At 29.9% G+C, this 17736-nt stretch overlaps 1 protein-coding gene and 1 long non-coding RNA gene across 2 annotated transcripts; one reads left to right on the top strand and one right to left on the bottom strand.

Annotated features, from left to right (window-relative positions):
* The first annotated feature begins 6793 nt into the window (after positions 1–6793).
* Positions 6794–10581, top strand: LOC112696991 (uncharacterized). The gene is made up of 2 exons (XR_003151023.2): positions 6794–7175; positions 8702–10581. It is a non-coding gene; the product is annotated as an uncharacterized lncRNA (long non-coding RNA).
* A 3976-nt stretch (positions 10582–14557) lies between these two features.
* LOC112696990 (uncharacterized) lies at positions 14558–17374 on the bottom strand. The gene is made up of 2 exons (XM_025749956.3): positions 16239–17374; positions 14558–15009 (listed from the first exon to the last, which is right to left on the bottom strand). Exons 1-2 carry the CDS (start codon positions 16812–16814, stop codon positions 14893–14895), a joined length of 693 nt encoding a protein of 230 aa, XP_025605741.1. The 5' UTR covers positions 16815–17374; the 3' UTR covers positions 14558–14892.
* Positions 17375–17736: the final 362 nt, after the last annotated feature.

The following is a 17736-nucleotide window of genomic DNA, read 5'->3' as shown; positions in this document are numbered from 1 at the left end:
AATGATATTCTCATTCTTCTCTTCTACTGTAACTGGATTTATAGTAGAATTTTTATTGTGCTCTTGTACTATAACTGCATCTTGAACAATAATAGGTACAAAGACCTTATCATTATCAGTTACAGAATCCTTATCAAAAGCAACATTCCTAATATTTTCTTTCCCTCCAAACTCAACATCCTCAAGAAATCTCGCATTTCTCGTTTAAAAAGTAGACCTTGATGAAGAATTGTAAAACTTGTACCCCCGTGTTCAGCGTAACCAACAAAGTAGTAACTAATTGTCCTTAAATCCAATTTTCTTTCATGCAACCTATAAGGCCACGCCTTAGCTGGACATCCCCAAATATGCAAATGATTTATACTGGTCTTTTTTCAAGTCCAAATTTCATAAGGAATTTTGTTAACTACTTTGCTTAGCACCCTATTAAGGATGTACACTGCGGTCTTTAAGGCTTCTCACTAGAGTGATTCAAGTAAAGAAGAATGACTAATCATACTTCTTACAATGTCTTTAAAAGTTCGGTTCCTTCGCTCTGCAATACCATTCATGCTAGGTTTTCCAGACATGGTGTATTGTAGAATAATACAACACTTCTCTAGAAAAAGAGCAAAAGCTCGAGACGTTTTTCACCTGAATCGTCGTATCTTCTGTAGTATTCGCCACTACGATCAGATTTGACAGCTTTAATTTTCTTTCCAAGTTGAAGTTCAACTTCAGCTTTGAAAGACTTAAAAACATCCAAGACTTGAGACTTTTCATGAATTAAATATAGATACCTGTAACAAGAGTAATCATCCATGAACGTAATAAATACCGTTGTCCATTCTAAGAGACAGTAGGGAATGGGCCACATATATCGGTATGTATTAGTTCTAAGGTATCTTTAGCTCTCTCGGCACCTAATTTTCTTTCGTTTGTCCCTTTTTCCTTTATGCACTCAATGCAGACTTTAAAGTCCGCCAAATTTAGGGGTCTAAGAATTTCATCTGACACAAACCTATGAATTCTCTATTTAGAGATATGATCTAGGCGTTTGTGCCATAATGATGTCGAATTCTCATTTAGTTTTCGTTTTGTACCTGTTTGAAGTATTTCATTATTATAGGATTTCAAATCAAGCCTATATAAATTATCCACCAAACGACCAAAGTAAATATTATTTGAATTATAAAAGAGACTGACTTTATTGTTTCCGAACGAACAAAAATAACCTGATTTGTCCAAATGAAAAATAAAAACTAAATTCCGTCTAAATGATGGTACATAAAATGTCTCTAATAAATCCAAGTAAAAAATCCACTCGTGGAACATAATCTAAAGGTTCTTATAGCTTCGACTGCAACTATATTGCCATCTGCTATATAGACGTATCTTTCAGCATCACTTGGCAGTCGGCTCCACCCTACATAGTAACACTTATGTGAGTAGTAGCAGCAGAATCTACCCACCAAGTATCAACAAGTGCATAACTTAAACTAGCCTCAGAACAAACGAAAGTAAGAATCATACCCTTCTTTACATACCAAGTGGCATATTTGGTACAATCCTTCTTCATGTCTCCCACCTTTTTACAAAAGAAACAGGTTGAAACTTGATCATATTTCTTAGCCTTTTTTTACTGAAAAGGTGCATCCACAGTAGTATCACGCTTTCTCTTATAATGAAAAGATGAAACCATGTGAGCACTTTCAGTTTTATCTTGCTGCAACCTCTCTTCTTCTTGCACACAGTGAGATATAAGCTCATTTAGGGACCAAGTGTCTTTCAGAGTGTTATAACTCACTTTGAATTGCCCAAAGTGTGCAGGAAGGGAGATCAAAATGAAATGCACGAGTTAATCTTCAGACAACTCTAACTTTAGTGCTTTCAATTTAGAAGTAAGATTAGACATTTTCATAATGTACTCCCTTATATTACCTTTATCTTTATACCTCATGGAGACAAGTTTGCTCAAAAGGCTACTTGCCTTCGCCTTTACATTCTTAGCAAAGAATTTTTCAACATCTTTCAGGAACTGTTTGGCATCTTTATCTTCAATAATTGATACCCCAAAATGTCTCAAGAATTAAGCACTTCATGATGATAATGCTCATTTGATTGGATCTCCCTCACTTTTCTATTTTAACCTCATTGAGATTTTCTGAAGTGGAAGTGGGTTTCTTCCCTTGAAGAGCTATATCCAAATTCATACAATTGAAGACAATTTTCACAGTATCCTTCCAAATTTTAAAGTTTGAACCATTCAGTATAGGAATATTACTAATTTGTACAGAAACATTGGTAACTCAAACCATAGTTTCTGTATTAGAACAAAAAATATGTAGTAAACATTAGTTAAATAATGGGAAAAAAATCCATATTGAGATATCTAGAACAACATTAATTTTCAATCTTTGGATAGAAAAATTAACTGTAAGTGATACTCTCATTACAGTAATCAAATATTGTCAAAATCCCTGTCACACATTAAGTCTTTATTTGGACCGGCTGAATGCGCACATGAAAACTTAAACTTCGCAACCTATTTATTATTGCATATATTTTCTATTAATTGGCCAAACAATAACCTTTTTTTGGGTCGATTATTTATCGCATAATTATTAGAAAATAAACAAAAGTGTGCAATGCTTATTATTTAGCCAAATAATAAACTTTCTTTGGACCGATTACTGTTTGCATAAATAATGAACATTATTTTTTATTATTCAAATATTATTAGTGTGTACATATAACTTGGCCAAATATAAATCTTCTTTTAAATAGATTAATATTCGTATAAATGACATATACATAATAATTCTAATATCCCAAAAGAATAATCAATTAACTTTATACCAAATTAATGACACACACAATTTGAATCTTTAAACAATCAAAATTTAGTAATATTTTTTTAATATTTTAAAATAAATCATTAATTTTATGGGTATCAATTATATATATATATATATATATATATATATATATATATATATATAAAATAAAATAAAATAACCAAAACATGCTTATATTTCATCATTACAAGCACACAACAAAATATATATATCGGGGCCGAAAGCAACCCAAATGGCAATAATAATATCCATTGTGGAAGAATACTAAATTTATATATATACACACAGTCGCACATGCATAATACACATATATGTATCTTCCTATATTATCCAAAATATCATAATGTAAGGAATACATATATACATCGATCCATATATTGATTCCGTAAAATAAAACTGAATATTTTTTATGATTAAATTATAGATAGCTCTAATACCATTTCTTTGAATAAATTATTTTATTAATTTAAATTATTTATATATGCGAAAGTGTATCTTTACTTAAAAAAATAAAAAATTGATGGAAGGATCGTTTTAGTCTTATGATTCTTTCAATTTTTTCTTAATCAAAGTCTTTTGTATCCCTAATAGGACTGAATTGTGACTCTTCTGATGGAGAAAGAGCAACAAAAACAGTTTTAGTTTGGTATGTTGAGGACCAAAACCCTAAAATCATTATTTATATTTGAGCGTGGTACCCATTAAATCCTAAAGTCCAAATAAAAATAGTATCTAAAGTCCAAAAGATAATATATCTGAAATTCAAAAGATAATATATCTAAAGTCCAAAAGATAATATTTAGTTTTATTCTCATTTAATTCCAAATCAAAAGTAATTATGACTTATTCAATTTAGCATTTATAGCAATAAATAAGATCATTATATATATAAGTCATTTAATCTGAAATAGCATAATTTGTTATTATAATTAATATATGTGTTGCCCACAAATAAATTAGAAAACTAAATAATTTCCTAACAACTAAATCGCATAATTAAAATCTGGAAAATGACATGTAATAATGTCTTAAAAATATTATAAAGGAAAAAGAAAATAATGAAGAGTATGCACTTTGAATTATCATCTAAAAATATTCACTAACTTAAGTATCAAAATGTCTTTACAAGTTGTCTTTTTAATTTAATTACCAGCGAAATAAAAATTAAAATCATTATCAACGCTTAAGCTAAAAAATACTATCTCAGATCTAAATAGTTTCTTTTTTTTTCACAGAAATAACATGTAGAATCTTCTTTTAGAGAGATTTTACAAAAATCTTTCAATAGTTCTTTCTAAGATAGTTAAAAAATAAGTTTACATGAGTATGATATGACTAAATTTCTTATGCTATAGACATTTGTCATGAATGACGAAGAACAAACATCTTACATTTTGATATAGAATACTTTAAGGCATAATGTATAAGTGTTAATGTGTTATTCACTTTTTTGTATGGTAGAATAGTAGTCTTGTTAATATTGATAGAATTTATGAAATATAAATATTTTGTTGAGTTATCATATCCATATGTTGTATATATTTTAGATTCGATACATATATTTGTTGTATTCAACCGTATTTTAATAAAAAATAAAAAAATTTCTAACAGGATTGAACACACCTAAATACCATCAAGTATCAGCGTATCTAATATTATTTTTAATATGTATTCTAAAAATGAATTTAAAAATAATATATATTATTATTTATTAAAATAAAAAATAATTTATATAATTAAAAAACATAAATAATTAAAAAAATAATTATATTTTAATATTAATAAAACATCAAAATATCACTATATTTATCTAAAAAATACTTTTTATATATATATATATATATATATATATATATATATATGCCTTAAAATTTTAAAACTCCTATATCCACATATTTTTATGTGTGTGTCCATGCCTATAAAATTTTAAAACTCCTATAATACCATGGCTAATTCTACGGTGGAAAAGTCAAGCTTTTGCACCGATGTAAAAGTCCGTTTTGGAAGGGTTTTGACTTTTTATTTTTAAAGTGTGACGAAAAAATGTTGTTGGGCTGGATTACAGAAGAGCCAAAAATTCAACAAGAAATTGGTGATATAACCAAGGTTATGAGCATGTCAAAAAAAAAAAAAAGGTTATGAGAAGCCCACTCTAGCAAAGTCTTCAAGTGTAGCGTAAACCAAAAAAAAAAAGTCTTCCAAGTGTAGCGACCTCGGAAACACAGGAGCCACCGGAGACAACACCGCCGTCGACGGTGGTCCGTTTCAACCGCTGGACGGGCTTCCTTCCTTCTTTTCAAGGACCCCAATGAATTCTCTCTTTCAATTTGTCTTCTATATCACCCTGCATGCGTGCACTCAACTTTTTCAGATCTAAAACATTGTTTCCATTATTGAGCTTTGTTCTTAATTTTAGAATGTTAGCAGTTTGGGTAAATTTTCAAGAATGCAAGAAGATGGGAAGCTTAAGAAATTACTTCAGCGGTGTAAGAATAATGATGAGAATAATAATGGTGATGTGAAAGAAGTGTGTGAAGCATGTGCTGATACAATGATGATGAAGAAAAATGGTGATGACTGATGAGGTTGGTGATTGTGAACCGCCCTGATTCATGATTGTAATGAAAATGGACTAATTAGATGCTTAATTTGCTGCTACTAGTTTTTAGCAAAATACATTATGGTATGATTTTTTCCTTCGGTATTGCACTATGGTATGATTTAACCCGTATTCGTTTTGTGCACTTTTTATCTATCTTTTTCATATCTATTTTTCGATTGCATCCAATTACTTGTCAATTACAAAATCAATATAATTAGATCGAATCGATTTTGGTCACATAATCGAATTATTCATAAGCGTGGATCCTCCTATGTACAGTTAGGTAACTAAATATTTATATTCTTGTTAGTAAATTATATAAAAGAATTTTTAAAAGTATTGAATTATTTTTATATAGTAAAAATAATATATTTCAAAAAATATTATTATATAATTTATTAACAAATAAATTTTTAAAAATATTATCAATATGAATTTTCTTTATAAAAAGCTACCAAATAGTAAATATTATATTTTTCCTCAATGTTTACATTTTATTTCAAATTTATTCTTAATATTTGATTTTAATTTAATCTATCGCATTTTAATATGTTTCTATGAGTGGATAATATATTCCATGGCAATTCAATGCTGACATGTCACTAACATGTTAAAGTGTATTAACATTGTTATTCCTAAGAATTTAATTGAAATATATTTAAAATATTAGGAACAAAATTAAAATAAATTATACGTTAAGAATATTTTTAAAAATTTTTAAAAATTTTAAAAACAAAAATATACTTTACACATATATATATATATCAAATTAAAAGAGATATAAGTAAATAATTATTTTTAATTAATTTAGTACATATAATACTTTAGTTTATGTTTTTAAGAAAAAATTAAATGTTAAAGTGTATTACTCTCAAACTAGTATGGAAGTAATAAATTTGTTTCTGTAAAATTCATATAAGGATCATAGATGGAAGCAATAAGGATCATATATGGTATCTAATATAAATAAAATGCAAGAAGCCAACGTTATGTAACACAGAACACGTTGTTGGTTGGTTATATATATATTCATAACTTGTGTGATATTCCAACTCCAACATTTTGCTCCTCATGTTTTGAATGTTTGAATTATTGGAATCCATGGATGTATGAGTACCCCAACCCCACATGCCCACATGGTAAACACATTAAACTCCGCTTCTTACCTTCCAAATACGTGGTATTCATCACATAATTTCGATGGGCGCCATCACATCATTGATTCAATAATGACAAATTAAATTCAATTCAACTTTCTCTTATATTTATTTATTATTTTTAGCGAACCAGACCGCACCCATGTCACATATATAGCCAATGAATGGAACATAGTGTCACATTTGTTCTGGTCCTTGGTCACATTTCTCTTAAGAAGGGGTCACGTCTCATTAAATCCCATCTTGTTTGTTTTAGATAGTTTCGTTGTTCAATCAGAGTCATTTTCTCTCCTATTCCCTCCTTCCCACTTTGGTGACTTGATTCATTTATCACAAAAAAAATATCTTCATTCGTTATATGAAGAAATTTCATCAATATATGCTGTAGATCCATCAGCCAACTACTACATAGGCCAAGTTCCTTTTTCTCAAGAGACGTAAGCAAAAGGGATAAGAATAGTACAGTTGACACATCACGTTATTACACTAACCAGTAACCACCTCCAAACCTTTTAGTTATTTTAACTTTCTAGTAGCTGGAATTGATACTCGTCGGGAAATAAAATCACTGCCTATCAGGTAATGTTTATTTTTGAAAGATAATAAAATATATTTTATATAACAACTATACTAAATATACATCAAAATTAATTATTAATATAAAATATATAATAATTAATTTTAGTATTTGATTTTAATATACAAATAATCTTTTTGTTTATATATATATAGATAAGAGTTTTCGTGCGTTCTATATATACCACTTTACAAATTTACCATATCAAATGTTTGTTGTTAATTAGAAAATTAGAAACAAACTTGTATGTACACGAAAGTGGTCGAAACAGAGTTATGCTTTCTTGAAATGATTGCAAATTTGGATATCAAATTTTCTCAAATTCAATCCCATTGAAACTATTATACTCACGATTTAAATTTTTAGTAAAGTATCGTTTTTATCCCCGATATTTGAGATAAATTTTAAAGTTGTCCCTAACATTTCAATCGTCCTACTTAAGTTTCTAACATTTTGAAATTGATTCAATGTTGTCCTGCCGTTAGGGATCCATTAACAGAATTGACGGCGGGACAAAATTAAGACGATTTTAAAACGTTAGAGACTTAAATAGGACGAAAACGTTGAGGACAAAAACGATACATAGAAATAAATTTTAATTTTATCCTTCAATAATATCAATTATTTACTATACATAGTATTCAATTATTTTTTAATGACATCTAAGTAAATTACACCTAATCATATTAATTTTATTCTAAATAAATTAATTTTTTTATAATTTTACTCTTAAAAATTTTTAGTTATCATGAAATATTTGTAGAATGACTAGTATATAAATTTTCAGAAAAGAAAAAAATAATATATATATATATATACAATAAAATATAAATTATATTTTTTGTCTCTCTAATGTATCAAAATTCTTTAAAGTTATAAAAAAATAAATTTATTTAAAATAAACGTAATTAAGTGTAATTTATTTAGATGTAATTAAAAAATAATTAAATACTATATACAATAAAAAATTGATATTATTGAAAGATAAAATTAAATTAAAATGTATTTTTTATGTATCGTTTTGTCCCCAATATTTTCGTCCTATTTAAGTCTTTAACGTTTCAAGATCGTTTCAATTTTGTCCCGCCGTCAATTCTGTTAACGGATCCCTAACGGTAGAACAACATTGAGTCAATTTTGAAACGTTAGGGACTTAAATAGGACGATTGAAACGTTAGGGACAACTTTGAGATTTACCCCAAACGTTAGGGACAAAAACGATACTTTACTCTTAAATTTTTGTGTGGTTTGAAGATGGATTAATAATTGAAAGGATACAGAATTAATAATTGTCAGTAAGATAGATAAATTCAGATAGAAGGATAGTTAAAATTGTTATGAAAGCATGACTCATATAACAAATAACCCGTCACATTCATGTATATAAATTAGTTGTAAGCTGAAGAGTTGAATAATGAAACTAGGATCACTATTTAAATTCTAGAATCATCTAGCACTCTCTTTTTCTCTTTTCTCAAACTCTCATTTTCATACACCTGAGCCACTGGTATTATTTTCATGATATCAGAGCTTCAGAAATTTCAATAGCAAACCCAATTCAAGTAATGCGAGAAGCAAATGCAGCAAGCTTAGCTGCAAATCAGAACGCGAGTCAAGCAATGGTAGTGCACAATTTCACGGCTCCGATTTTCATCAAATTGGATGAAGAGAACTACTTTTCATAGAGAGATCAAGTAGAAGGATCGATTGAAACTCATGAACTTATAGATTTTATTAATGGAGTGAATGTTCTAAAGCAATTTAGGTCAGCAGAAGATGAAAGAAATGGAGTGATTTCTCCTGAGTTCAAGATCTAGAAGAGGCAAGATTCTTTCTTGAAGACGTGGCTTTTAGCTTCAATGTCTCTCTCTTTTGCGTCAAGAATGGTAGGGTGTTCGAATTCACATCAAATCTGGTATAGGCTTCAAACATTTTTTGCTGCACAAATGAAGGCAAAAATGAGACAGTTGAAGGCAAAACTCAACAATACAAAGAAAGAAGGTACAATGGTGAATTATCTGTTAGAAGTAAAGAAGATTATGGATGCATTAGTCTTAGTGAGAGCTCAGATGGATGAATTAGCGCATGTAGAAGCAATCTTGGAAGGTTTACCTGAAGAATATGACCATTTCATCACCTCAATCAACGCGAGAGATACTCCTCTTCAAATTGGATCCTTAGAAGCCATGCTGATGGCACAAGAAGAATGGATGAAAAGTTCAAGTAGGTTGAATCAATAGCAGCAAATGTAGCACAAATGAATCAGAATCAGAATAAAAAAAGTACAATTTAGACTACTCTAACAATAATAGAAGAACTGGTAGAGGGAGTTTCATGCAAAGAGGCGACTATGCAGTTAGAAGAAGAGGCTATGGCAGGATGAATTTTGGCATAGCATGTTCAAATAGAGGAAGAAGATATGGTAGAAGGTATGATAGATTGGTCTGTCAAGTATGTGAAAGATCAGATCACAGTGTAATTGATTGTTGGTACAGGTTTAACAGACAGTACAATAGTGAAAACTCTCAATCACAGCGAAGAACAAGTGCTAATCTTGTAACAAGTAACTTTCGTGCAGATGAAGCAACAATTTATGACTCGAATTGGTACCTAGATTCTGATGCATGAAGAGTGAGCATCTTTTCTATATTTTCTTAGTAAATTTGATGTGGATTTCTTGAGTTTTTATGAGATTTTGGTGTTTTAGACCATCATGAATGCTACTTTGAGTTGTATTGCTATTTTTTTATTACAGGTAAAACTCAGGCGAGTTTGATAGAGTTTGTGTAGAAAAAAGAGAGAAAAATAGTTGCTGTCAAGCTGGCGCTAAATGCCACTACCCGGCGTTTAGTGTCGTAAGCCTAAAACATCGTACAAACATTCTGTGAAGATGGCGTTAAACGCTATGACTCATCGTTTAGCTCCGAGGGCCTCATAATTTGTGTAATGATTATGTGAAGGTGGCGCTAAACGCTACTACCCGGCATTTAGCACCAGATGCCTCAAAAATTTAGAATTGCATTCTGTCTTGGTGGCACTAAACGCCACTACTCGGCGTTTAGCGCCAAGTCCGCATTTTCAAGTGGGGACCACATGTGCATCAACAATCCACAGAAAGCATCTTTGGTTTTTAAATTAATTTTTGAATTAAGAAAAGATATTATTAGGTTTGAGAATTTTAATTTTGTATCAATTAGGATTAGATATAAAAGGAGAAAAGATTCATCCTTTTGGGCTCCCGCTCTTCTTCTTCCTCATTCCGCCCTTTTACTTTTTTTTATAGCTCTAGGTTTTTCTCTGAGCAATGAGCAACTAAACCTCCATTGTTAAGGTTAGGAGCTCTGTTTATTTTTATGGATTAATACTATTGTCATTCTACTCTTAATCAATGCACTACTTTAAATTCAAGGATTGATTTTGTTCTACATCCTAAGAAGTAGAGTATATTGGAATATAACTCTTTTTCTATTTGAATTCTTGTTGAATCTTGAAAAGGTTATATCACTAGAATTACAGCTTGAAATCAATTCCTCACAACTCTCTAATTATCTGGATTTAATGCGATACGTAACATATAATCGCCTTATTTTGGGGTACTTAGGGTTTGCGTGGCTCATGAACTAGAATAGAATTGGACTTAACATTCTAATTTAAATTAAGTGATCAAGGAATTAGCGGTTGATTGGGTTAGAGGAGACTAAATTACTAAAGAATTAGGTTTAATCACTTAAAGTTTGCCATAAATTGAATCTTTGCATGATTAAAGTAGTTGATAAGAATTGTTAATCTGAAAATTTAAACATCTCCAAAAACCTTAACTATTTTCTCATATTATTTTCACCAATCATTCACTGCTTACCTTCTTGCACTCTTTGATTTACTATTTTATGTTGCTTAAATTCCAAAACACTCATTTTAGTTTGTTCAACTAGAATAATCATACAACTATTGCTTGCTCAGTCCATTAATCCTCGTGGGATCGACACTCACTCACCTGAGTTATTACTTAATACGACCCAATACACTTGCCAGTTAGTTTGTGGTATTTAAAATTTGCATCAAGTTCTTGGCGCCGTTATCCGGGATTAATTGTGATTGACAACTACGCATTGTTTGATTACCTAAATTAAACTTTTTCTTAATTTAATTTTGCTTATTTTTCTTCCTTAATTTTCAAAATTCCCTTTGCTATTTCCCTTTAGTTTTACTCATTTTATTTTCTTATTTTTCCTTCTTAGTTCCGAAATTTTTTCTTCAATATCTTTCTTTATTTTTGAAAATTTTCTTCCTCTTGTATTTATTTTATTTTATTTCTTTTATCCTGTTTATTTCACTGGTAATCCTCTTCATTCTGACGTAGAGATTTACAATTTTTCTTGTTTTCTGTTTGTTTATGAGTAAGAACAGGGACAAGGAACCTCTTCTTAATTTCGATCCTAAGATTGAAAGGACATTTAGAAGACGCCAACAGCAGGCTAGAACTTATAGAGTTGCTGAAAGTCTCAAGGACAATTCTGACGAGGAGATTGAAGACATAACTATGGAGCCTAACAATAACGACGTCGTTGATCCTAATGCTCCTGAGCAACCTAGGAGAACTCTTGGTTCTTACACTGCTCGAAATCCTACTTTCTATGGTAGTAGCATTGTTGTGCCCCCTGTGGTTGCCAATAATTAAGTTAAAGCCTCAACTCATCACTTTGATGCAACAAAATTGTCAGTTTCATGGACTCTCACAAGAAGACCTAAACTTGTTTATCTCTAATTTTCTACAGATTTGTGATACAGTCAAGACTAATGGAGTCCATTCTGATGTTTATCGATTGTTACTCTTTTTGTTTACTGTACAGGACCAAGCCAAATAGTGGCTTGATACACAACCCAAGGAGAACTTGGATACATGGGACAATATGGTCAGCAGATTCTTAACTAAATTCTTCCATCTTAGAGGCTGACCAAGTTAAGGACCGATGTTCAGATCTTCAAGCAACAAAAAGGTGAATCTCTCTATGAAACTTGGGAGAGGTACAAGGTTATGCTCAGAAAGTGCCCTCCCGACATATTTCTGAACTGGATACAATTGTAAATCTTTTATGATGGGATTACTCAGGCTTCCAGAAATTCTTTGGATAATTCTGCAGGAGAATCTCTTCATATGAAGAAAACCACTGAAGAGGCTCTAGAGTTGATTTAGATGGTTACTAGCAATCAGTATTTATACTCTTCTGAGAGAACCGCCATAAGGAATGGAGTCATGAAACTAGATACTTTGGATACTATTTTTGCTCAGAATAAAGTTATGTCTCAACAGATAAATGCCATTACTCAACACTTAGGTGGATTACAAGTTTTACCTATTAATACCTAAGATGCTTCTCATGACATGAGTGGTAGATTTCTTCAATGTGAGAACAATTGGCCTCTTACTCAACTTGACGATAATGCCTTCTTGAATGAGAGCTTGCAAGAAGAGGTTTACATAAAGCAACCTCAAAGTTTTGAAGTTGGTGGCTCAGACCTTGTTTGTAAACTCAATCGGTCCCTCTAAGAAGCTCTTTATGTTATGGGATTCAGCTCAACTAGTTAGATGTATCTCTCTTCTATAAACACAAGAAAGAAGCAACAATTCTACTTCTAGTCTATGTCGATGACATCATTGTGACTGACACATCTAAGGAGACAATCTCAACACTAATTAAGCATCCTAATTCTTGGTACTCCCTCAGAGATATGGGCACACTCAAAATACTTTCTGGAAATTGAGGTCTCTCACACCATAAACAATGGCCTAGTGCTTACACAATCTAAATATATCGATGATCTTCTAAAGAAAGAAAAATATGCAAGACGCTAAGCCGACGCCTACATCCATGACTTCCAATTTGAAATTGACTTCCACTGATGGAGAGCCCTTTGAAAATTCCAGTCTGTACAGGTCCATTGTGGAAAGCTTGTGGTACCTCAAATTCACCAGGTTTAAAATTACTTTGTGTAAACAAAGTCTGCTAATTTATGCAGGCTACCTTAGACAAACATTAGAAAGCTGTAAAATGCATTCTCAAATATGTAAAAGGCAAATAGTAAATAGGTGTTTATGTTAGAGTACCTTAGGAGCTAAGTCTCACAGTCTACACTGACTCCGACTAGGCTTCAGATATCGAAGACAGAAAATTCTTTGCTGGTTACTGTGTTATGTTGGATTCGAATTTCATTTTTTGGTGCTCACGAAAACAAACTACAGTTTCACGCTCAAGCACCGAAACAGAGTACATGAGTATTACTAACGTTGTGGCTAAGTTATTTTGGGTTTGCAAGTTCTTAGCTGAGATTCGCATCATCCTACCAACCTCAAAGGTATATTGTGATAATTTGGGAGTAGTGCATATGTCAACTAATTCGGTTCAGCATTCAAGTTCTAACCATTTTGAGATTGATCTCCATCCTGTTTCGGACCATGTTGCCAAAGGAAGAGTTTAAATTTGCCACATTCCTAGTGATGCTCAACTTGCTAATGTGATTACTAAGGCAATGAGTTCTTCGAAATTTGCAGAATTTAGAAGCAAACTCAAGGTTGAATCACTTCTCATGTAATTGTTAGTAAGATAGTTAAAATGAATTAAAAAAATAGTTAGAATTGTTATGAAAGAATAACTTATATAACAAATAACCAGTCATACTCATGTATATAACCTACTGTTGTTTAGCTAAATAATAAAATCAGAATCATTCTCCAAATTCTAAAATCATTTAGCATTTTTTCTCTCTCTTTTTATTTTTTTTCTTTTCTCAAACTTTCATTTTCATACACATAAGCCACTGGTATTATTTTTAATAATAATTTTAATCAAATTCTTATATCATATAAAAAGTCAAGTTAACCTAATTTACACTAAAATCTAATTTAAAAAATAAAAATGATCTCATATTTATAAAGATTATCAAATTTTTAATTTTAAACGATGTCAAACTTGATAAAAAAAAAAAGCAAGTGGGTTTTTACGGCAATAACTAGAATACCGGCTGCATGCATACACGGGCCAGTATTTTATAACTATTATTAATTGATTTGATTAATAAAAAATAAAGCTAACTAACTAACTAACAAAGCATTAATTTTGTTCCACACTTTTCTTTTCATGTGACTTTATAACATAAAAATCATTACTGTCACACAATACAATTCTGCCTAATTAGTTCAAGATGTGGCCAAGTATAGTTTAACATTTTTCAAATTTCTTTACCATTAGGCATGGACCATTACCATACTAACAAATGTCAACGTAAATTACAGCTAGTGCTTGATAATGATAATCGCATTTAACTACTCCTTATATAAATAAATATAATATTAAATTTAATTAGTAATAATCAATCAATCCAACAATTACCACTAATCAATTCTTTACGGCCGCATTTCATAAAACTTTGCCCCATAATTGGGCCAACTTGCATCATTAAACAAACTTTCTTTATCATCCAATCCAAATGGATGGATAAAATAATAATAAGAAAATATGTAACCCCCTAATCTATTGTGACTTAATTTACAATACCGCAAGTAACCTATAGAACAAGCAAGAACAAAAAAGAACAGAATCCGGCATTATTTTATTTACAAAAACTAAACTACTAGTAATGTGAAAGAGCCAGAATAGAAAAAAGATATTGCCGCATGGTTGTTCCATAGTGTAGAATCCAAATTAAAGATCCAATAATGTTTCAAATGGCATCATAATAACCACCATAGGTTATGTGAGCTCTACTGAGAGGAACACCCCTGACTGCTGAAATTGCTTCATTCAATTTGGATGCATGCTGAACCACTTGTGTAAGCCTCTGCAATCACAAACAATTGAAACTCAATTCAAATTAGAGCATAAACAATGGATGTTTTGGATCAAATCCAATGAATTATTCAAGGATACTATAATTCCATATTTTATGGAAAATTAACAAAAAAACCTTTTCTTCTCCCACCCCACTTTTTTTTTCTATGATATTATTTATGAAAAATATTAGAAAACCATCAAAATTTATTATTTTTTATTATTATTTTAGTCATTAAAGTTAAAAAATATAAAATATAGTATGTTATTAGATTACTAAATTAAAAAAATTAAAAAATTAGATTAAAAGAATTGAATTGATAGTTAAATGATGATAAAAAATAATAAATTCTAATAATCTTCTAATATTTTTCATTATTTATTTACTAAATAACACAAGTGGCTTTCTATCACAATCCTGATAACTGACATAAAAGTCTTTTTTAACTAATCTTAAAGAACATTGGTTAAAAATTTAAAATAAAAAATTTATTGTGGAAGTAATTAAACTTACTAAATCACATGGATCTAAATTTTTTTAATTTTAAATAACAAATCAGAATAATAAAATGAAATTTGAGAGTCAAATTTTATAATGAACATTATAATGCACAAATCTAAGAGTTCGACTTGTATTTTGAAATAATTTTTTTAATTGTAAACCAAAGGGAGAAGTCCGATTTGCATATTTTAAAAAAAAAATTAATAGCAGAATACAAATCTGAGTAAAGATTTGTATGTTTAAAAAAAATAAAATAAAAAATAAATTTAACTCTCAAATTTGCATATTTAAAAAAATTAAAAATCACAAATCTTACACTTAGATTTATGATTTTCATATAAAAAAATATACCAAATTTTAACATTGATGAAAACATTATTAAATACCAAAATTAAAAGGCGAAAACTTGATCTCTAGAATTTTGTTTTCTATTTTTTAAAAGTATTTTTTATCATTGATAAAAAATTACAAAAAATATGTTTAACTTAAAATTACTAAATTTTAATGATAAAAGTAACTCTTTTTAATTATATTTAAAAAAAGTATATTAAAATTTAATTTTTAAAATATTTTTTTAGAATATATATTTAAAATTGAGTATTTTTTGTAGTGTTTTAAAATATTTTAAAAATATTTTTTCGCTATCAAATTGAATAGTATTTCTAGGATGGAGGACGATTTTGGTAGTTTATAATAATAATAATAATAATAATAATAGTGAGACATTATTATCTGACCTTATCATCATGAGTGTAGAAGTGGAAGCGAATCTTGTGGCGGTGGTGGTGGTGGATTCTGTTTCTTTGATGGGCGTTTCCGAAGAAGAAGACACAGATAGTGGCTGCAGCAACGCCAAAAGAAAATATTGCTCCAACACCACTCATACCCCACTTCCATATATTGAATTCTCCGTCACTCGATTCCTCCCCTGCTACTGGAGGAGCAGAAGGTGGACTAACCAATCCTCTGCTAACATATTTTGGAGAAGAAGAATCCTTTTTCATTTCGACAAATTGATCATTATTCTTGAAGAAAACATTCTGTGAAACGGTGTCTTCCTCATCATCGTCATCATCATCATCAATTCTTGGTTCCAATTGGATTATTGGAACGTGATCAACTAGTTGTTGTTGATGTTGATGATGATGATTATTATGATTCCATGATGCTGCTTCAGTGGTGAAGTAGTTGTCAAAGACACTACCTTTTGATGACTCGTCATAATTATTTCTCTTCCCAAACAGAATTTGATGATTCTCATCACTAAGGTACCCATGATCTGGGAGGATTTCCCATTCATGATCAATATCCATCTCTCCACACTAAATAAAAGAAATAGATCCTTCAAAATCTTTAGGATCCTCTATGTTTTAGAGGAGTGATCACAAGGAAAATTGGCATATATAGAAGAGAAAGTGTTTTTGAGTTTGTGGAATCAAAGAAGGTGGCTTGTGTGGAGTATTGCGTGGAATCTCATCACTACTACTAATAAGAGAAATACTGGTGCCACCATCATAGGAGAATTTTGTTAGGATCACATCATTTGTCTTTCAAAAATATATATTATTATTAATAGCATAATAAACGATGAATTAAGAAAATTTATGAGACGAATTAATTCATTTTTTAATTTTTTTTTTGGTAATGATCATTTTTTAAATTTTTACTTAGGGTGTGTTGTTGCTATATGGTATGGGGTAAGGATCGGACTACATGAAAACATGTATAAAATGTTTCGGTAAAAAAAAAAAAAAAAGGGCTATTCCAATAAAAATGACAAGTTTAAGGACCCAAATTGTGACGGATTACTAATATAGTATCGTATATGGAAATGCCATATTTGAAATGTTTGCAAGTTATAATGTATTATACTATTATTACTAATAATCACGTAGTATTATTTATATTAAAAATATCGAAATACAGAAATAACTAAAATAGACTTGTTCTAGTGTGTATGTCATGAATTTTGATCAGCATGTAATAAGGAGAGCATGAAATAAGTCAGCCTAAATTATATTAATGAATATTAATAATTAAGTATATTTAATTTATTTATTACAATTTTATATGATTAAAATGAGAATAAATTTATGTTAGAATGTTGTATGTTTTATATCTTTTAATTATATGTTTAAATTTAATTTTAAAAGGATTTTCTAGTAATGTTTATCATGTTGATTTTTTAGTAAATAATTGCAAAAACATAAAATTATGTATTGGAAACTTCTTAAA

This window comes from Arachis hypogaea, chromosome 6 (genome assembly GCF_003086295.3).
Source record: "Arachis hypogaea cultivar Tifrunner chromosome 6, arahy.Tifrunner.gnm2.J5K5, whole genome shotgun sequence".
In the NCBI taxonomy this organism is placed as follows: Eukaryota; Viridiplantae; Streptophyta; class Magnoliopsida; order Fabales; family Fabaceae; genus Arachis; species Arachis hypogaea.
Note: the sequence above shows the minus strand (reverse complement) of the source record. Positions and strands in the feature narration are given on the sequence as shown.